Source organism: Astyanax mexicanus, chromosome 9 (assembly GCF_023375975.1).
Source record: "Astyanax mexicanus isolate ESR-SI-001 chromosome 9, AstMex3_surface, whole genome shotgun sequence".
Taxonomy (NCBI): domain Eukaryota; kingdom Metazoa; phylum Chordata; class Actinopteri; order Characiformes; family Acestrorhamphidae; genus Astyanax; species Astyanax mexicanus.
The window spans coordinates 5,451,767-5,474,194 of NC_064416.1; the positions used below are offsets into that span (position 1 = coordinate 5,451,767).

Genomic DNA, 22,428 nt, shown 5'->3' on the forward strand with positions numbered 1-22,428 from the left:
ACTGAGCAGGGAAGTACTGTAGCTTCATATAATACACTGCCAGAAGGGGGCGCCATCACTTTAGCAGAGAAGGGGGAAAATAAACAGAGCTGGAAACAACATTCACACAATAAAAGAGAGCAAGACAGACAGACAGGATCAATAGAAAGAGAGAGAATGGATGGATGGATGGATGTATTGGAAAGGTTGTGCACAGGAAACAGTATTGGATTTAATTTTCTATTAAATGCTGATTTCTCTAGAGTTCTATAGATATTAAAAGAGCGACTAAACAGAATAGTTTCAGCCATAATTATGTTGGAAAATACTCAGAACTGCTATATATACAGTACCAGTCACACATTTGGAAAAACCTCTTCTCATTCAATGTGTTTTATTTCTATTTACGTTTTTTTTTTTTATATTGTACATTTAATATTAAAGACTATATTAAAGCTCTACAGGAACACATGCAGAATTATTCTGTAAATAAAAACACATTTATCTTTGAGGACAGATCTGCACACTCTTGGTATTTTAATCTCAGTATCTTCATGAGGGAGAGTCACCTGGATTAGTTTTCTCAGCGTCTTAAATGAAGGAGTTCCTGGAGGTGCTGAACAATAGTTGCAGCTTTTCTTTCACGCTGTGAAGCTCCAGCTCATCCCAATTAAATCACCTCAAATCACCATCAGGTTTACATTAGGGGATTAATGTGGAGAATAAACACTTTTTTACTGTTTACTACATAATTCCTCATGTGTCCTTTAATTGTTTTCACATGTTTAATATTAACCTACAACAGCGATTCTCAACTGGTGGATCGAGAACCAAAAGTGGGTCATAGACAGCTTGTAAAAATAAATACATACATTTTTTACATTAATTATTATTTTTTTTAAATGTTCATCTGATTTTGTACTCATCTTTTATATTGGAGACAAAAGTGACAGAGAGAGTTTCGTACTATTGTACCCTGAATGCAGAGATATGCAGAAAAGTGAAAGATCTAATTTTGTGGCCTTATTTATTTTGTGCAATTATAAATAAAATGTTTATTGTAGTAATTGTTATACATGTAATTGTCATGTTCTTCCTCAGTTTCTTAAAAAAATGCTCTTAAATTCACTTTGCATGCATATATATATATATATACACATATATGTTTAAATTGGTTTTTAAATGCTATTTTTATAAATAAAATAAAATAGTTTGGTTTGTATTATATACAAGTGGAATGCGACTTATTGACCATGAGAAAATGTGGGTCCTGGACTGAGACCAGATGAGAACCTCTGACCTACAACGTTGAAAATACATTAATTAAAAAAATGAAGAAAAACACTGAATGAGAAGGAGTGTTAAAACTACTGCCTGCCCACCGCTCTGGGCACGTGTTCTCACAACATCACTGTGCATGTCTTCTAAGTGTCTGTATGGATGAGTTACATTCCATCTGTGCCCAGCACATATATGGTGTAAATGGAGTCTTGTCTTGTCAACTGAATTATCATGGTTAAGAGCTAATGCTAATACTGCTTTAGTCTCGAGTCTCAGTCCTATATAACTCCTGTATAACTCTGTACTTCAGCAGAGTGGCTTTACTGCTCTTTAATACCTGACTGGTGGATTTAATACATAAGGCGCACTGACGAGGTTTAGGAAAAATTTAAGGATTTTAAGTGAACCTTATAGTGCGAACAATATGGTAAAACAGACAGAAACAGAAACACACAGGTACCTCAGCTTTGCGGATGTTCTCCTTGGCCTCCTCGATCCTGAACTCCAGGTCGTTGCGGCTCTGCTCTGAGGGAGGAGTCCCCTGTCTCTCACACTCTTCCAGCGTCTGCAATTACACACAGATCACTATTAATCAACAATAATCAATACCAATTACTGATCAGCCATGCATAGCTCATCTCTGCATAAGTGGTGGGCTGTGCTGTTGTGTCTGGAGCTTTACGAATAGTGGTCCCCAAATAGTGATACACATATATCACTGGACGCATGGCCAACAGTACATATTATTACATATATTCATTTAATTTTAATCTATTTTTTGGCTGCTTAGCTATGTTACTGTGCTTGTATGCGATCCATAAATGATAAATATTTTGTTATCTGCTTTTTTATTTATTCATACACATACAAACCCATAGAATTAGTCAGAATTATGGACACACCTTAAATTTAGTGCTTTTTATTATTTTAAAATGTTCTGCATTGTAGATTAATACTAAAGTTATTCAAACTATGAAGAAAAACATGGATTTGTTTTACTAAACAAAAGTGTTAAACAAACCAGTATATGTTTTATATTTTACATTCTATTTTACATGACAGTTTTGCACATCTCCGCTGGATTTTTTCAGTCAGCTTTATGAGGTAGAGTCACCTGGAATTCAGGCTTTCAGTTAACAGCTGTGCTGAACTCATCAAGAGTTAATTACTTGAATTTCTTGTCTCTTAATAAAGTGTTTGAGAGCATCAGGTAAAGTAAAGTAGTGAAGAGGTAGAGTTACAGGTATAAAGTGAATAGTGAATATTTGAGTAATGTTCTAATCCAGATTATGAGAAGCAAGAACTACTAAAATAACTACAGAAAAAAACTTTAAGAGATGAAGGTCAGTCAGTCCGAAACATTTCAGGAACTTAGAAAGTGTAAGTCAGGCACAGGAAAGACCATCAAAAATGCTATGATAAAACTGGCACTCATCAGGACAGCCTCAGGAAAGGAAGACACTGGATAAGAAGGTGTATCCAAACTTTTGACTGATACTGTGTGTGCTTAATGAAAATACGCTGATTAACTGTTATTAAAACTCTTTTCTTATGTTGTGCATTAGGTGGTGTTAATATTATGGCTAATCATTATATTGTATATATGTCACTCAACAGACAATTTATAATAGAAGTAATTTATGTATGTATGTTGTTGTAATGTAGTGGACAGTGTGTGTGTGTGTGTGTGAGACTGACCCTTTTATAGTGGATGATGTTTTTGTGCTCGCGGGCCACACGGGTCGCCCATCTCCTCGCCTCCTTATTCAGACTGTGCTCCTCTGTGGTGCCTGTTTCTGACTCCAGCTGCCGACTCTACAACACACACACACACACACACACACACACACACACACACACACAAACTGGTTAACACACACTGGTTCAATGCATTTATAGGAAATTAAACCCAGATCAGCCTAGAGGTCAACTCAAGGTCATTCTGTAATTGTTCTATAGATTAAACATATACAATATGCAAATGAGCGTCCGTGCAATCCAATCATTAATGTGTTTTCATACACTACATACTAGTGCATCTCAAAAAATTTAAATATCATTGAAAGGTTGCTTTATTTTAGTAATTCAGTTTAAACGGTGAAACTCATGTATTATATAGGTGTATTAAACACAGAGTGATCTATTTTAAGAGTTTATTTATTTTATTTCTCTTGATGATTATGGCTTACAGTTAATAAAAAAATCCAAAAATCAGTGTCTCAGAAAATTAGAATAATATATAAGACCAATTGGTACTTTTGGCAGTGTGGGCAGTGTGCCAAGTCCTGCTGGAAAATGAAATCTGCATCTCCATAAAAGTTGTCAGTAGCAGAGGGAAGCATGAAGTGCTGTAAGATTTTGTGGGAAAACAAAACTGCACTGACTTTAGACTTGATAATAAAACACAGTGGATCAACACCAGCAGATGACAGACATGACTCTCCAAACCATCACTGATCATCAGTAAATTTTACATTTCATTTTACATTTCATTTGTAAATGGAGAGACACACAGTCCAAGCTGCTTGAGGTCTAGTGTGAAGTTTCTTCCACAATCAATGATGACAACTTTCATGGAAATGCAGATTTCATTTTCCAGCAGGACTTGGCACACTGCCAAAAAAGTAATAGTTCTTATAAAATATTATTTTTTGACATGCACTCGTATATAAGAAAATAATAAAAGCAATAAATAGTTTAAGATAGCTGCAATGTATGTACATACAGTAAATATATATCCCCAAATATACAGTATATGTACACAATATACATCCGCATACTACTAACACATTCTATTTGCCTAGAGGCAATAATAAGAAAGCCAGCAGCACGGCTCCTGAAACAGTGCCTAGTCTCCTGTATTTCACACTGAACCGCATCTAAACCCCAATCCTGACGAGGTCAGTAAAATAGACTTATTGTAGACAGACATTGTAGTACTGTTATAATTAAACTATTTGAATTATTAATACTTGCAGAACATATCAATAATAATAAAAATAGTATATTAAAACAGCAATGTCTTTTGTTTCTTTATGAATTATTTAATTCAAGCATCTCACTGGCTATACACTGCAAAAAATCTATGCGCAAAACCTAACCAAATATATGCAAATTCAGACATATATGCTTATATTAAGCACAAAAATCTGGCAATGGGGTAAGCTGATTTTTCTTAGTAGGATTCCTTTAAACAAAAAACAAAAGTCTCAAAATGAGTAACGTAAGACTTAAATCAAGCAAAAATAACATGTTTTTGCCTTCTTGCCTTTAGACACAAGATTCAGAATAACTCCTAAATAATCGCTGATTTTTTATGCTTATTTTCAGTTCAAATGACATAAAATGAGGTGAAACTACGTCTAAGTAAGACTGATTAACCCTTTCAGATCTGAATTTTGTGCCATTATAATACTTTTTTCTGTCTGTAATGCACACAAAGGAAGACTCTAATAGTATACTATAAAATCTATATTAACATTAAATCCAATTAACTAAAATAAACAACTTATTTTATATGCCTTTTGAAATGGAAGCAATCACAAGCCATCCATAACCACTAAAATAAACATAAAAAGTGTTCTAAATTACATTAACTATATTTAATTTGTCTTTTTGGCTCTAGTGCTGTTTTTTTCCAGTGCAGTGGGCGGGGCTCAGCTATTGTTTCATTGGCTTATAAACATTTTCATTGGCTCATTTATACTCTATTCTGATTAACAACAGGTCTCAAATTATAACTGTTCGTTTTGTGCAACAAAACGAAAGAAATACATGATGTCCATTGTAATGAACGCAGGGTCTGAAAGGGTTAAGATAATTATTTAAAATATAAGCAAAATAATCTAAAACAAACAAGGCTTAGTTGGACAAAAATTCTTATCAGAGAAGGAAATAATATTTATTGCCTTAAAATTAGAAAATTGTACTTGCTAAGATGTAGTTTTTTGCAGTGTAGGACCCTGACCAAAACTGTAAGTGTACATAAATCTCCAAAATCTCACTTAGCAGGAGGAGTTTAGAAGAAAAACACCTTCTGAACTTTCAATGTGAGTCAATGGAAAAAATATTTTATTTAAAAAATTCAATTTGCAGTATTTCTATTGGCTCATTCATCTTAAAAATGTTACAACGTAAAGAAAATCAGCTTCACATTTTGATAAAAAGTGACAAACAGCAAAAATGGAAATACCCTCATCATAAAAATATAGTTGCACACAGAAGGAATCCATCGACAGGAATGAAACTTGGTGGGTAGTCTTGTCTTTGTGGAGATGATCAAAGAACGTTCTATTAACACACAACCACACAATTGGCAGGAACATGCTGAAGTACAGTGTTTTAAGGATGAGGTTTCTGTGACGTTTCTCCATCACTAAGGCTGGAGCAGTATTAGCATTAGCTGCTAACCGCAGTGCTAGCTCTTTCTCTGTTCAGAGGTGAGTATATTGGACAGTAGCCTGAATGTTTGGGATGTTACAACAAGCTACGATGGAGGAACCACTAGCTGATAGAGCATCAGTCACAGGACACAAACAAATTCAAGACCACAGTTATCATCACAAAAGAAGCACAAGTGGACATGCATACATTACAATTGTGTTACAGGTTCCAAAGGGAAGGTTTCTGAGCTGTTTAAGTGAATGTGCAGTTTGTTATGATGCCACCAGCAGGGAACTGGGCAATGGAGGGGGAAAATCATCGGAGTTGGGTCCCAAAACTACAATTCCCAGTTGCAACTCGCCACAACTTTGCAGCACATCTACACTTGCAAAAAAAAAAAAGTATGTAAACCCTTTGATATTACTCGGATTTCTGCATAAATTGGTCATTAAATGTGTTCTGATCTTTATCTAAGTCACAACAATAGACAAACACAGTCTGCTTAAACTAATACCACACAAACAATTATATGTTTGCATGGTTTTATTGAACACAACATGTTAACATTCACAGGATGTGATGAGTTGTGATTGGATGTGTTGTTAAAGCCGCCCTGCACTATAAAAACACACAGCAGTTTTGAGCTTGCTGTTCTTAAGAAACATTGCTTGATGTGAATCATGCCTCACACAAAAGATCAAGCTCTCAGAAGACCTACGTTCAAGAATTGTTGACTTGCATGAAGCTGGAAAGGGTTACAAAAGTATCTCTAAAAGCTGTTGTTCATGTGTCCACGGTAAGACAGACGGTCTACAAATGGAGAAAGTTCAGCACTGTTGCTGCTACTCTACTAGGCGTGGTAAAGTCCTGTAAAGATGACTGCAAGAGCACAGTGCAGAATGATCAATGAGGTGAGGAAGAATCCTAGAGTGTCAGTTGAAGACGTACAGAAATCTCTTTAACATGCTAGCAGTTTTGTTAACAAATCTGCATACAATAAGGAAAACATTAAACAAGAATGGAGTTCATGGGAGGACACCACTGAGGAAGCCAAAACATGTTGTGTTCGATAAAACTACGCAAACATATAATTTTTTTGTGTGGTATTAGTTTAAGAATTGTGTGTTTGTCTATTGTTGTGACTTAGATGAAGATCAGAACACATTTAATGACCAATTTATGCAGAAATCCAAGTATAATCTCAAAGAGTTTACATACATTTCCCTGCAATTGTAATATACTGTATGTATATAAACCCCAGTCAAACCACGTATTCTCGTCGCACCTTTATAGATAAGAGTAACGGTAACAGAGTGTGGAAGAAAATAAAAAGAAAAGAAAAGAATGCCACAAAAATAAAAGATATCAAAAGAAGCAAAAAGCTCACAAAAAGAAGCAAAGAGATCGGAAAAGAAAGCCGTAAAAAAGATAAAAGGTCTCAAAAGAAAGCACATTACAGTATGTGCAGCCTGTGTTCTGCAGTGTTCTGAATGGAGACGTTCCTGGTTCACTCTCAGCTGCAGCGGTTTAACAAAACACCATGATTTAAACTCTCCCACACAGATACAGAGAGATAGACACAGGATGAACCTGCAGAAAATCACCTACAGCATCTCCACTGTTCACATACTGCACTGATACACACACACACACACAAACACACACACACACACACACACACGCATGCATACACATGCAATGGCACTGAGAATGGACTTGTGAACACTAGGGGTAAAAATGGCCATAAAACATTGAGACTACACATTAAACTATGATCATACGGCGGTCTTTCTTTTTTTTTTAAATATTCAATTTTTTGGGTTTCTTTGGTCGCTTGTGCTGCACCATCTTGCCATTGATTCGTATAGCCCTCTGTGTTAAGAGTGCTTTGGACACTTTACTCCTAGACACGCACACTTAAAACAGAGGGTTAGGGCTGAGTGGTAGGGTGAAGGGGTTAAATGTGATTGGGCCAGAGACAGAAGCTCTGAATCTGTAATGCACAGTTTGTGTTGGTCATCTTCTAATCCTTCATCAGTGATCTCGGGACACTGGCCACAGGAAGCAAAAGGTGGACTACTCTTAGTCCAGCAGCGACACGGAGGTGTTTAAGAACTCCAGCAGCACTGCTGTGTCACTCTGTAATGACTTGGCTTGACCTTGATCAGTACACTGCATTTCTACACCCCTAGTGTTCTCTGAGAGATGGACCGAGCGATGGGAGAGTGGAGCTGTGGACTGTGTGAGGCTCTACCTGGGCCAAGGTCATTCTCATCACACTGACCGCCGATGGCTCAATGTCCACCAACTGCTGCACGGAGCTCAGAGTCTGACCGCACACACACACACACACACACACACACACACACAGGGGCAGGGACACACACACAGGTTGAGAGTAGGGAGGGAAAACAGGGTTATAGAGGAGAGGAGAGGTTAGTGGCAGGAAGTTAAGAGAAGAAACGTTAAAAAGAAAAGCAGTTAGAATCAGGGCTGTCCCCTCCTCAACATTTCCTTTTTTATCACATTATTAATAATCTATAACTGTTTATCTACTAATGGAGTTTTTCGATTTCTGTATTCATTCATTCATTCAACAATTTAGTTATCTTTATCAGATTACCTTATCAGGGACAGGTACAACATTTCTACCACCCTATTACTCTATATTGTCACCTTCCTGAAACAGTCATCTATATTTCTTGGGGGCAAAATTGACTTCTTTTTGCCTAAATAATCTTCTCATGATGCTGCAGGGCCACCTGCAGTAAAATCTCCTTCACCCTCAGCTTATCAGATCATTTAATCCCACTACCCCTTTATGATAATAGCCTATGTCAAGATTATTATGCCTAATCTAAATAAAGTGTGAATAGCATTTTGAATAGCTTTTTAATAGATTTCCAATTATAATTCAGAGCTCGTCAACAATTGGAAAATGATGAGATTTGTACTATAATAAAACTTGTACTTCCTATTAATTATCAAGGCTATAGGCTATACATATCGCTTAGCTGTTCTGTCTTATTATTAAGTTTTATGGAGTTTTTTTGTCTGCATTTTGGTCAACAAAATAGCTAAGCCCATAAAGCTATATACAAACGCTCAACTGTATGATAAACCTTTTTAACCTTATTATGATACATCTTCTTAAACCACTGCTCAGTTTTAACCAGTCACAGCAACTATCCTATGTTTTTGTGCTTCTTGAAAAATGTGTTATTTTTTTATTTATAACTTTATATTTAATTTTTTTATGCATTATTTTAGGAAGTTGTAGATGTGACATTTTAGCTTTGTCCAAAAGTGGACCCATCACTGGATACACTACACCACTGTTTGGGGGATTCCATTGTTTTGTACTGATGTCTAAATACATGGTCTGTGTCCAAACAATGCCAGATTCAATATATAAAGTTGAACTAATAAATACATTTGTAATAGTGGTTTTGAGAAATTTCATCATTTTAAGAAGTGTCTGTTGTTAGTGGTTAGCTCAATGCAATGAATTATGGGTATTCTATGGTCAGTATGGTACATAATTTGATCACTATATATTGAGGTGCACTGTAGATATTACACTGCAATATAACGATCCCATAATGCATTACAACCAATATTACACCATTAATGTACCTCACCGGACATTAAATACCTATAATCCATTTCCTAGTCTGGTTTAAAGATATACGGACACAGCCAGACAACAGTTATACCAACAGTTATAAATATACACAGTCGATAATTTGAGTCACAGTTGAATAATTAAAAGTGTAATTAAACACATGAATCAGGGACAGCCTCAGATATCAGCACCAGACCCAGCATCAGCAGAACCAGAATTACAGCACAGCATCTAACACAGCAGAACAAAGCAGAAGTGATAAACGGAGAAAGAGAGAGAAAGAGTGAGAGTGAAGAGGAATAGAGAAAAAGAGAGCGAGAGAAAGAGTGGGAGAATTAGAAAGCCACATAAGGAGGAGAAAAAGAGAGACAGAAAAAGAGAGAAAAAAAGAAAGAAAATACAAGAGTAAAAATAGTAAGAAACAATTTTAAAGAGTAAGGAACAGTTAGATACAGTAAGATACAATGAGAAAGAATGAGGAACAGGGAGAAAGTGAGAAACAATGAGAAACAATACAACAATACAACAATACAACGGTAAGAAACATAGAGAAAAGTCAGTTAAGAAAAAATGAGGAACAGTAAGAAAGTGAGAAACAATGAGAATTAATGAGAAACAATGGAAATGAGTGAGAAACTGTGAGAAAGAATAAAAAACTGTGAGAAACTGCGAAAAAACATGAGAAAAAATGAGAGTATAGGAAAGCCTGTAGGGAAAGTGAGAGATAATGTAGGAAAGCCAAACAAAGGAAGAGCAAAGGAGAGAGAAATAGAAAAAGAGAAAAACAAAAGAGAGATAAAGAGAGAGATGGTGTTGGGGAGAGAGATTTGTGTGTCTATTACAGAAGAAAAGAACGAGAGGAAACGAGAGAACGAGTTCAGTTTCTATCTTAGAAAGAGAAAGAGAGAGACGCTTTAATCAGAAGTGATGACATCACACCACAGAGTGTATGCTGCTGTCTCACACACATCCGGAGGTGTCTGCTGCACAGGACAAATATAGAGAGTGAGGACGCCACTGTAGCGGCAGTGTGTGTGTGCGTGCATGTGTGTGTGTGCATTCCTGAGGTGTGGCACGATGCTAGAAGGTGTGAGTGTGTGAAGGTGGGGTGTGATAAAGATGTAAAATCTGCATTCTTTGAATCTGAGTGAAGCTTCACAGAAGACAAAGGTGAACATCACCTGTCCATAGCTGCTGCTGATAGCTCTTCAGTAGGGTTGCCAGTTGTTTAACAATTGCGCTAATTCTTCAGAATTGATACTAATATCTTAAAAGCTGTTAAAGGCCAGTTCTTTAGCAGTGGTGCTATCGTTTCCCATAATAAGCTTTTAATGTTAACTTATATTGTTAAAAAGGACAGTTATATATTGAACAATAATATTCACTACCAGTGTAAAAAAAATACAATTTTTTGGTAGTAGTTTGGTCAAAAGCAAAGCTTATTTTATAATCTTATTAATAACTTTATTACTGCAGTTCTTCTCCTGTCAGATTAACTCTAATTCTTCTCTTCTCTGCTGAAACTGAGACTCAGTACTTAATCATGTTAATCTGAGCTAAAGGCTAAAGCTGCTTTTTCCATGTGGGTCAGCCAGACGTCTTCCTGTAGCAGTTTTTTTCTCCAGTTTCTAAGAGTCTTTATTTGAAGGTGTAGCAAACAGTACTCACCGCTCTCTGACTTCATCTGTAATTTCTAATCTAAAGAAAATAACTTCTACTTTTAATAGTTACAGAATTCTCTGTGTTTCTGTATCTTTTTCTAGTTAATATGATGATAAAAGTGTGAATGTGCTGTAAGTGTGTAAATGCAGCTGTAGAAAGTAACAGCAGTAACACCATATGTTCCAGATTTACTGCTTTAATACAGACTAAGCTTATGGAAATTATCATTGTTTTGTATTCATTTCCAAATCCTTTTCCATAATATATTACATATTTCATAATCTACACATATATATATATATATATGTTTTACAATATACAATTTTGTTTTTTTAGTTTTTAGTTTACGTTTTCCCTTAAAAACCCTGGCCTTACTGCATGCAAACTTCTGTACTACTTAATTCACTAGATTTTATACTATTTTGGGTTATTCTCTGGACTTGAAGAGCTTAAATGTCAAAAACAAATGAACAAATACTGGGGTATTCTCAAACTAATTAGGTTAATTAATTGTTTAAACATCTTTAAACATCTACAATTAATCATTGTGTTTTTCTTTCTTTCGCATAAATGTTAAAAAACATAAGAATATATATAAAAAAACGTGTCAATCTTCATGTTATTTGGCAAATTTCCCACATAATCATTATCATAAATCAGGTGAACAAGTCAGCCTGTATTATTATAATACAGTTTTATGTATAAAATTCTCAATATATCACCTGTTGTACATAAAAAAAATTCTCGTCTAGACGTATGCAGGTAAATCTTACCGCGTCACTGTCACAAGGCTGAAACTGGAAGTCTTGTGCTTTGTGGAAAACTGGATTCTCCTGCAGGAAGAGCTGCTGATTAAAGTCCTGCACCACCTAGAAGATATGGAGAGATATGGAATAAATGTGTTAGTGTGCAAGTGTACACAATGTAAAACCCAACAAATGTGAAAATGTAATGATATTGACAGTAATTTTAAATTCTAAAATTATAATAATATCAGCCTGTTACAATGTGTGAATTGATAAAATATAATATATAAGCACATATATAGCTCTTAACACTTAAAAATTATGAGGTTCTTTGATTTTACCAAATTGAAAACCTCTAAAATATAATCAAGAGGAAGATGGATGATCACAAGCCATCAAACCAAACTGAAGTGCTTGAATTTTTGCACCAGGAGTAAAGCAGCATAAAGGTCTCTAAAAGCAGTGTGTAAGACTGGTGGAGGAAAACATGATGCCAAGATGCATGAAAACTGTGATTAAAAACCAGGGTTAAAACTTTATGAATATGAACTTGTTTTCTTTGCATTATTTGAGGCAACACTGGCTGACTGACAAATTATAGATCGTATCAACTGGGCAAAATGTCTTCGACTTTGTTGTAGAGGCATGTCAAGCAGTCAACGATCTTTCACCAAGAGGTACACTATCTGAAAGTAGCCTCTAAGAGCCTTTTTTAATAGGCAGCAGGGAAAGTGTTGTTATGTTCACATGTACCAAGACCCAAAGCCTTATCTTACATCCTGCACAAGGTGCGTTGCAAAGCTCATTGCTATCTTACATCCCGCCACTCTCTTTTCATGTCTTGAGCCTGCACTGTTAAAATAGCGATAGAGTTTATGAATATATCTATACTGATGGGCGTGGTGGTCTGGAAGAGATATGTGTTCAGGTAAATTTCTGGTTTATTGCTCTCTTGGCATATTTAAACCCTGACAACAGTCACCTGTCAGAAATGCTCCTGCTTTCAGTTTAGAAACAAAATAATACAGAGTGCCACTTTAATTAAAATAAGTAGTACATGTCTTTTGTGCGTTTCAAGCTGTGCAAGGTGTACTTTTCCTGTCATTACGATAGCAAAGACACACTGAAATGCCCTAAATCAAGCTGCACGGTGCACATATAACAACTCGCCTAACATTGCTAAAATATAAGACCCAGTGTCTATAGTTTTGCAGCAATCTGGGGTATAAGTATATATACTGTAGTATATTTAATAACACACACACACACACACACACACACACACATACACACACACATACACACACACACACACACACACACACGAACACACACACAGTGATAGGTACTGGAAGAGACAGAGACCATGTGAGCTGCTGAGCCAAGAGAGACTGCAGTGTATGTGTGTGTAGCCAGCACACACACACACACACACACATACATACACACACACCTCCCAAGGTGACTGCGGCTGTCCCTGGGGTGATGGGAGGTGTCTCACTCTTACGTCATACTTGAGTGTGTACACACACACACACACACACACACACACACACTCTCATACAGAGAGCTGCAGTATGCAACATAAAGAACCCCTGGGACAGCAGGGCAGGGGGCCGGTGTAATTCGGTGTATTTATGCAGTGAGTGTGTGTGTGTGTGTGAGGCAGCAATGGGAGGGTTTTTTTCATAGGCGAGTAGTTAATGAGGTGCTGGCAAAGTACAGCTATTTCTGGGAATGCAGGCAGAGTGAGCGAGAGAGAGAGAGAGAGAGAGAAAGAGAGAATGTTGACTAAGAGATAGATCAGTGTGTGTGAGTTTGTGAGTGTGTGTGTGTGTGTGTGTGTGTGAGAGAGAGAGAGACTCACTCGGCTGGACTTCTCCAGAAGAAACTGGAACGTATTGTGGACGGCCTGGACCGCTTCCAGCTCTGTCCGGCAGAACGACATCAAGTAATCTTTCACGTGATCATACACATTACCATCCAGCGCCTGAGAGAGAGAGAGAGAGAGAGAGAGAGGGAGAGAGAGGGAGAGAGAGAGAGAAAGGGATTCAGCTGCATATCTCATATTGAAAAACCACAAACAGTTTTCCTGATCTACATCCCCTGAGTACTGATTCAACTCACCTATGTTTTATTATCATTTCTGTGTTTGAATTCTGTTTGCTCCTCTGTATCTTTGCAAAGTATTGCCAACTCCTACTGTAGTGTATCAAGTGGGTATATATGTGTGTGTTATCTCTCCTTATACTTTGTGTAATTATCTTATCTATTTTAAAACTGCTCTTTGAGTATAAACTGGACCGTGGGAATACCATTTCTTTCCACCTCATGTACCACATGTGATGTAAAATAACAGAATCCTCTTGAATTCTTGAATCCTCATGTTTGAGAGGTAACATCTCAATTGATTTAGTTCCTACTTCTTCCTTTAGTTTTATCACTTTTTCCATTATTCGTTTTACTTTGGATTGTTTCCCAGGTTCATGTCTTTGTCTATGTCTGATAGCCTGGAATTAAACATATGATGTTTACCTTAAAAGTCTCATTCTATCGTTTTTGCATTTATTTTAAAATGTCTAGTTGTGGTCTCTAGTATGAATGAATACCATGTGAGCCATTTTCTATAAAAAAAAGTGCTCAGGTGTTTCTATTCAGCCCTGCTTTAGTTCACTGGATTAGTGGTCTCTGACGAAAGACAGGATTTTGGCTCTTGCTCATGAATATTCATACATGCAAACATATCGCCTCTGATTGGCTAACAGCCCTGTAGCAGAGAACTATACTTGCCTTTGCCATCACAGTCAGTGTTACAGCTCTAAAACTCAAAGGACAAAATGTTTTCAGAGATACAGCCTTAGTTATAAAGATACAGCACTGAGTGCTGGATAAAGTTAACCCTTAAAACTGTCTGAGCGGCGCCGCAGTTTCATCACGGCGAAGCTCCAGAGTCTGCTCTATATAACAAAATCTGACGGTAACAGCGCCCACTTTGACCAGTGTTCTGCTGAGTTGTGCTACCTTGTCAAACAGTGCTTGCCTAGTGTTTATTTAAGGTCTCTGAAAATTGCGGAATCCACTGGAGATCCGATTTAAACCTATTTTAGTTACTTACACAAGACAGCTAACGGTAACTAGCTGTGTAAACAGAGCTGTAGGCTCCATAGCTAAAAAGAGAATGTCGGCTCTGCTGCAGCCCGGGTTTAGCTTTGTCTGTGGGCGGTCCTGAGGCAAGGTGGGCGGGGCCACGAATACTTATTCACAGGTTGACATAGATACGGGTGCTTTTCGTAAACGTCTCGATTTTCTGAGTATTTTCTTTTCTTAGTTACTGCAGACAATGGGGGTTTAAGAACCTTTTCATGTGCAGCATGGAAATACAACTTTATTTAACTTTAATTTAAATTAAATTTTTATCAATAAATTAATAAAATGAATTACATTATTGTAAAAAGGGGACTTGTGTGTATTGGAATGTGTTTTTATATTCCTTAATTCAGAACAGGAATCAGACCAGAACTCAAAAAAGCAATCAACCTATTACTAACCATGACTTCTGAGTATCGTTTCACCCCTAGCTGATTGTGCATACTAGTCTACGGTTGGGGTACATTTGTTTTATGAATACACTAGTAAAAGTAGTCCAGGGTCAGTTCTAGGCCCCCCTCGCCCTCCTCTAGAGTGGGCAGTGGTGCTGGAGCTGGTTCTTCACGTGGTGTAATCTTTGGATCAGAGCGCCGAGCTCAAACAGCAGCAGCTGCTGGGAAAGGTTAACCAGTTCAGATTCCATGGCCTTGACGCAGAGAAAACTCAAAACCTCCCTTTTCCCTCTATTTCTCTCTCTCTCTCTCTCTCTCTCTCCTGTACTGTCCAACTTTCAACTGTACCTCTGTGTTTGTGCTCTAATCCTGCTCACTCTGTTTCCTAGATAATTTACTCTGGATGGAGTGAGCTGGTTCTGCTCCTGGAGGACTGTACTGTAGCTCACTCCTCTCACTTTGGAGCTGAGGTGTTTTAATATACGCAAAAATTACAGAAAAAAGAGAAGATCAGAGTTTAATCAGATTTCTGATCATCATCCCCTGAGTACTGATTAAATTCACCTACTGTATGTTTTATTATCCTCTCTGTGTTTAAAATTCAGTTACTGTTCAATACTGTTATGTTCATTTGTCAGGAAAAGCAATGGTGTTCCTGGGTTAATATTGCATGTTTAATTTTCCAAAAGATGTCTGAAACAAAAAAAAAATCCTAACAAGCAGTGTATATATTTAATTACTAACTCCATTACTAATTAATCTATCAATATTTAGTGCAGTGGTATTTTTACCTCTAACAGGTAATAGTTCAATCTCGTTTTTCACCAAAAATTACATGTTCAAACTTTTTAAATGTTGCATTACTTTATTACTTTTGAAAGACCAACATATAAAACACAATAGTTTTACATACCATTGAAATATAACACTGCGATGTTGCTGTATGAAAAAATTTTGCAGGGGGTGGTTGTAAATATGTAAGATAAACCATTTTCATATTATATGTTGAATATATTAATTAAGGCAATCAGAAGTCGTTTCATACTGAAAAAAAAAATACTTTTAACTATTTTTACTAGATCTACAAACTTTAAAATGTGTCAATTTGATCCAGAACATAACAGGAGGGTTATCTCTCATATTTGACTCATTTTGATTTAGGTCTTACCTCTTCCTTAAGTTTATCACTTTTTTCATGATCAGTTTATACTTCTGCATCGAACCTCCATATAGTTAAATAACATATGCTCAATTTGAAATTCTGTAAAATTGCTCTCCTATTCCAGAATAGTAGGACATGGAACATGTGGAGCTTGTCTGGGGAGTGTGTGTGTGTGTGTGTGTGTGTGTGAGAAAAAGAGGCTGTCAAGTTGGGTCTCATGCTTCTCTTTGATAGGGTCCTCGGGGTCTCCACCCCAATAGTAGATTGTGCAGTGATTTGCAGGAGAACGTTAGCTTCCGTGTTTTGTCAAATGTTATGCAAACACATGTACACACACACACACACACACAGACACAGACACACACACACACACACACACACACACACAAAATGTGATTCATAAAGACCATTGCCAAAAAACATCTAAACAGCTTACACATGTTCTTTGTGATCTCTCTCATACACACACACACACACACACACACACTTTTCAGCGAGTGCAGCCAGTGGTGTGTCAGTGTGTAGGTCTGAGCACGCACAGATTAATCACGTCTGTCTGAAGCAGTATTTTGGATTTTCTGCACATTTCTGAGGCTGGGGTTTCTAACACTGCTGGGAATCATCAGCTGACCAGTTTAACAGAATCAGATTCCAATACATTTCATTTTAAAGTGCATATTTAATATAATTATGATCCCATTTCACCCCTCTGCCCTACCCCTTACCCCTACCCCCCTGTTTTGCACGTGCACGCCAAGGAGTAGGGGTGTCCTGATTCTTGTTAGGCTGGAGGGGTAGGTTAGGGGAAAGTGATAGGGGCTTGTTAGCTCTTCAATTAGAGATTTTTCAGATTCACACTTTAAACTGAGGGGTATGAGAATTACTGGTAAGAAACCCACAAATGTAAGTATTTTCCTTGATAAAAGTGATGATTTGCACGATATTACCATACTTTAATGTGCAGTTTTAATGTTTTATGGCTGAATTCTTCAAAACAAGCATAAAAAAGATGGTACCACTTTAAAATAAGACAACCTTTATAAAGGGTTTACAATTAGTATTTTAATGGTTACTATTAGGTTGTAAATGCCTTAAAAATAATTAATAATCAGTTATAACACATACGTAGAAAGGGTAACAAGGATCTGTTGTTTGCCAAATAGTGAACCCACTGCCATCTATGTTGTTGCCCTTTCTATGTATGTGTTATAACTGATTATTAATGATTTTCAAGGCATTTACAACCTATGTAGTAACTACTAATAAACTAATTGTAAACCATTTATAAACCCTTTATAAAGGTAGTCTTATTGTAAAGTGGTACCAAAAAGATTGCTAGTAGTTGGCTAACTAGTTAATTTTCCTGTTCCATCTTAAATGGTGCAACTTACGGCAGGGGCTGCATCATTTAAGGAATGAAACGGAAAAATAAATAAAATAAAAGCTAATTAAAGCTAATTTCAGCTCCCCATTCTGAAGACAAATATGATAAAGCCCTAAAGTTAACTAGTTAATCAGCAGCAGCTAGGTTACTGAACTTTAGCGCTGCTGATGCTGTATCAGGATTTCACCCCTTCCTAATGTAACCCCGTGTAAGTGGCCAATGCAAAAACTGTGCAATCATGATTCAATTCAGAATCATTAATAACACTCCAGTGCTCTATTCCAGCAGAATGCTCGTCCACATACTACTGCCATTGAAAGAGCTTGTGTTAATGACACTGAAGATACTTTACCATGTACAGCTGCATCTCCAGATCTATCCCTGATTGAAAATAAGTGGGATGCATTTCTATTGGACGCTCAATCAACACTTAAGAACATCCCTACCACACAATCTCATTGGCTAATTTTTATCTATAAATCACTCTCTGGGAATTTGCCATCTTATATCTCTTCACTGATCTTACTTAATAATAATGCACATCAGATTTGCTCCAGTAGCTGGATCACCTGTCAGGTACCAAGATTTTTTAGTGAACTGGGAAAATCTGCTTTTAGCTACAGAGCAGCACCAGCGAGCTGGAATCACTGAATCATTTTAAACTTTTAGTTTCTAATCACCACCAGAAAGCCTGTGACTGTTTTAAATTACTTTTTTATTAGTTTATCTTATATATATATATATATATATATATATATTTTTTTTTTCATTTTTTTGTTTATTTATCATTGCTTTTATTTATTTTATTTATTTTTAATGTTCTGTGTTTTCATTCTTGCTCTTAGTTCTATTATTCATTTAATTACTTATCATTTTTAACATTTTACTTTACTTTTGCTATGATCTATTTACTTATTTTATATTTTATGCATTTTTTACTTTTTATATCAAATTTGTTTTTTATAGTATTTTACAATTTTCTGTTTTACATATATATTTTTTATAAATGTTGATTTAAAATGCATACTTTTATTTATTATTATTTTTTTTTTACTATTTTATTTCTTGTTATTTCTAAATTATCATTAAATGTGTTCAATCCCTTTGATGTTATAAAGGCTCGGCAACATTGTAAATGAGGGTCACCCTCAATGTTTCTTCCCGAGTGAAAATAAAGGTTGATTGATTGATTGAATCTGCAGGGACTGTGTGAGAATATTGGAGATGAATTGATCTGATGGATTATCACAGGACTCCATTAGGAACCTCTACAACTCTCTACATACTGACAAACATGTTGCAGTGTTACACATGTATTACACACTACTACTGTACATGTAGCTCAATAAATATGAATAAGAGTTTTTCATATTAGTCAAAATGATTACTAATTTATTGTTTCTGTTAACTTTTATCTTCATTTCTTACATTTTTTAATAAAATCTGCAATTTTGGAAAATTTTTTAAGAGAAAATTTGGATATTTCACTGACATTAGAAGCTAAACACAGACCCAGACATAACACACACACAGGCACACCCATTAATCCAGACAATACCATGGTGATAAATAGGGGAAAGCCCAGTCACCGGGAACTTTTAGACTGTGAGCTGTTCTCCAGCTCCAGCCACTTCCTGACCACAGTCAACCATTTAAGGAAGAATTGTAGATCTGATAGATTACCTACAACCAGTGGTGGAAAGCCCCAAGTAAAATCTGACATCATTTCGGAGCCAATATAATATTTTTGAGCCATTTTTATAGTAATAATACACTGCCACGCCACCTGGATGTAAGTAAGTAAATGATGTGGGGTTGGTTGATGCTACAGTTGGTCTGCAGGTTTAGGTTCAGCAACAGTATGTGCTGAAAGAATGAGGTCAGCTGATGTGCTGGATGGAGAAGAGCTGCTTTGTGCAGTGGTCAGACTCTACCATCATCAATGCTGCTGCAAGATCTTGGTAAAAAATTAATCCAGCAACACTGGATTGAAATAAATCTTGTGACGTTGCAGAATCTTATCGAAACAATGACTCAGTGAATGAGCAAAGCAATCAAAGATAAGGGCGCTACAACCAAATATTAGAGTGTGTGACCCTTTTTTTTGGCCAGACAGTGTTTAAGCCTGCTGTATTGTTTTATTTTCTGAATTCATGCATATCCTTATAAATAGTTCAATGGTTCTGAACTATATCTGGATGTGCAAAAAAAAAAAACTGAGCTGTGGGATATGAGTGTGGGGACTCCTGCATTTAATGTTGATGTAATTTCTGCCTTTTAACCGTTTAACCACCCTCTGCACTGTCCACAGTGGGGATTTTTAAATTGTAGATTTAATTGCTTTAGTTTTGGCCAAAATAAATGACTTCAGTATATTCCTACTTAATGCACTTTTGTGCTACAGTATGATCATATGATATTAGTGGGATAAAACTGCTTTAAAATGAGAATGATATTGTTTAGCACAGTTTACTATGTCTGGGACAATATATCGCCCAAAAGAAATTGTTTTTTGGGTCAGACTTAACTGAAACATTACGTATTTTTAGTTATTGCTTAACTATAATGCTTATTGTACTGTTTTATACTCCACTATTTTATTTAATTATTAAGCATTTTGTTACTTTTTGATTCTTTTTTTGCATATATACTTACAGCACTTCATGCTTCCTTTTGCTGACAACGTTTATGGAGATGAAGATTTCATTTTCCAGCAGGATATCACACTGCCAAAAGTACTAATTAGTCTTTATATAATATTCTAATTTTCTGGGACACTGATTTTTGGGTTTTCATTGGCTGTAAACCATAATCATCAACAATAAAAGAAAAAACTCTGTGTGTTTAATACATCTATATAATAAATGAGTCTCACATTATAAATTGATTTACTGAAATAAAGTAACTTTTCAATGATATTCTTATTTTTTTAAGATACACTCTCGCTCATGAAGACACTGAGATTAAACTACCAAGAGTGTGCAGATCTGTCCTCAAAGATAAATTCTGGTTTATTATTAAAATACTTTAATACTCTCCTAACTCTCCTAACACCTCTAACACACTAACTACTTCTAACCCCATTTCCTTCTTCCCCTCCTTCACTTCTCTATCCCTTTATTTCCCTTCGACCTCCTTTAAGCCCTATCTAAAAATGGGTTATCTTAATTCCTATTACTTTTGTACTTCACTATTGTAAGTCGCTTTGGACAAAAGCGTCTGCCAAATGAAATGTAATGTAATGTAATGTAATGTAATGCACTTCTGCATGTGTTCCTGTATAGCTTTATTATAGTTTTCAATATTAAATTTACAATGTAAAGAAATCATACAAAGAAAGTAAATACACTGAATGAGAAAAGGTGTGTCTATATTCTATGTATTGGTTCAGATACAGTGTAAATGAGGCTCTGAGTATAAATTAAGCTTAATTTGGAGAAAATCATGTAAAGCTTGATTTGATTTGACAGTTGAAAGAGCTCCTCTCTCAGACAGCAGGGGGCGCTCTGGAGGCAGCGAGTGTGTGCATGCTCTCCAGTCTCCTTCACACAGGGAGGAGAGAGAGAGAGAGAGACAGAGAGAGAGAGAGAGCGCTGCATATGAACGAGGGATGGGCAGCAGTGTGGAGAAGAAACGAGAAGAGAACAAAAGGAAACAAAGCGGTGATGAGAGAAGCAATATGAGGACGATTACAACACACACACACTTCCTCTTCTCACACACACACACCCTTACACACACTTACACACAGAGCATCCCTTAGACCACACACACACACACACGCATGCATGCACACACACCGGCAATAAGAAGACAGAGGGCAGAGAAAAGGATGCTCCCTTGCGACAGAGCAGCCATATCGACCGTATCCCAGCAGCCAACCGGCCAATAGGAGCTGCCGAAGGTGGGCAGGAAGCCGGGCTGCTATTCGGCAGCTGGTGGGCCTGAAGCGCCGGCCGTCCGGCTATCAATAATTCAGCCCAGCCCCGTTCCCGGGCTCGGAGCGCTCGGCTCGCTGGCACGGCCCCGGGGTCAAGCGCTCGTTACAGAGCAGAAAGAGGGGCAGAGCCGAGCCGGTGTAGCTGAGCTTCAGCCACCGAGAGACCACCGAACTGACAGCACTGCTGCCCACCTCACTAATACCGTTTAATCACCCTTCTGCTCCAATCAGCAGCTCTGACTGAGACGAGACGAGAGAGAGAGAGAGAGAGCATGCTGACACTCAGACTAACAGTTAAAGAGCCCACATCCTACTTTCTGCTTATATCCAGGCATGTCATGATCATAAAATATATAAAAAAAACAATTGTAGATCATGGATAGTCCAGAAATATTGCTATAAACAATAAAATAACAACAAAATGGTAAAATAATGCAACTATTCTATACTATTAACGTATATAGCATCTCTTTGGCTATATATGGACACAGCAGGGTACTTGCACCAATTCAAAAGTCAAATTTAATGCTTTTTAAGACCTCAAAAAATAAAATATAACTTAAGACCCGAAAAACGTAGTCATAATCTCTTTGTTAGAAAATAATTTATTGTTTTCACCAGAGGTGGAAAAAGTACTAAAAAATTAGTAATTAGTAATTAAGTAAAATTACCTTTACTTTGCTAAAATTCTACTCAAGTAAAAGTAAAAGTACCCATCTAAAAATCT

General features: G+C 36.6%; 1 protein-coding gene across 3 annotated transcripts in view; it reads right to left on the reverse strand.

The window, feature by feature from the left end:
* LOC103036410 (F-BAR and double SH3 domains protein 2) overlaps positions 1 to 22,428 on the reverse strand; it is a 153,044-nt gene that overhangs the window by 23,023 nt on the left and 107,593 nt on the right. For 2 of the 3 annotated variants that reach the window (XM_049483325.1, XM_049483324.1), the window contains exons 9-13: positions 13,544 to 13,666; positions 11,704 to 11,799; positions 7,898 to 7,972; positions 2,959 to 3,075; positions 1,721 to 1,825 (exon numbers count right to left, since the gene is read on the reverse strand). In XM_049483325.1, coding sequence (XP_049339282.1) covers positions 1,721 to 1,825; positions 2,959 to 3,075; positions 7,898 to 7,972; positions 11,704 to 11,799; positions 13,544 to 13,666 — 516 coding nt within the window. The remainder of the gene's footprint in view (positions 1 to 1,720; positions 1,826 to 2,958; positions 3,076 to 7,897; positions 7,973 to 11,703; positions 11,800 to 13,543; positions 13,667 to 22,428) is intronic. The other variant, XM_049483326.1, reaches the window with a different exon arrangement.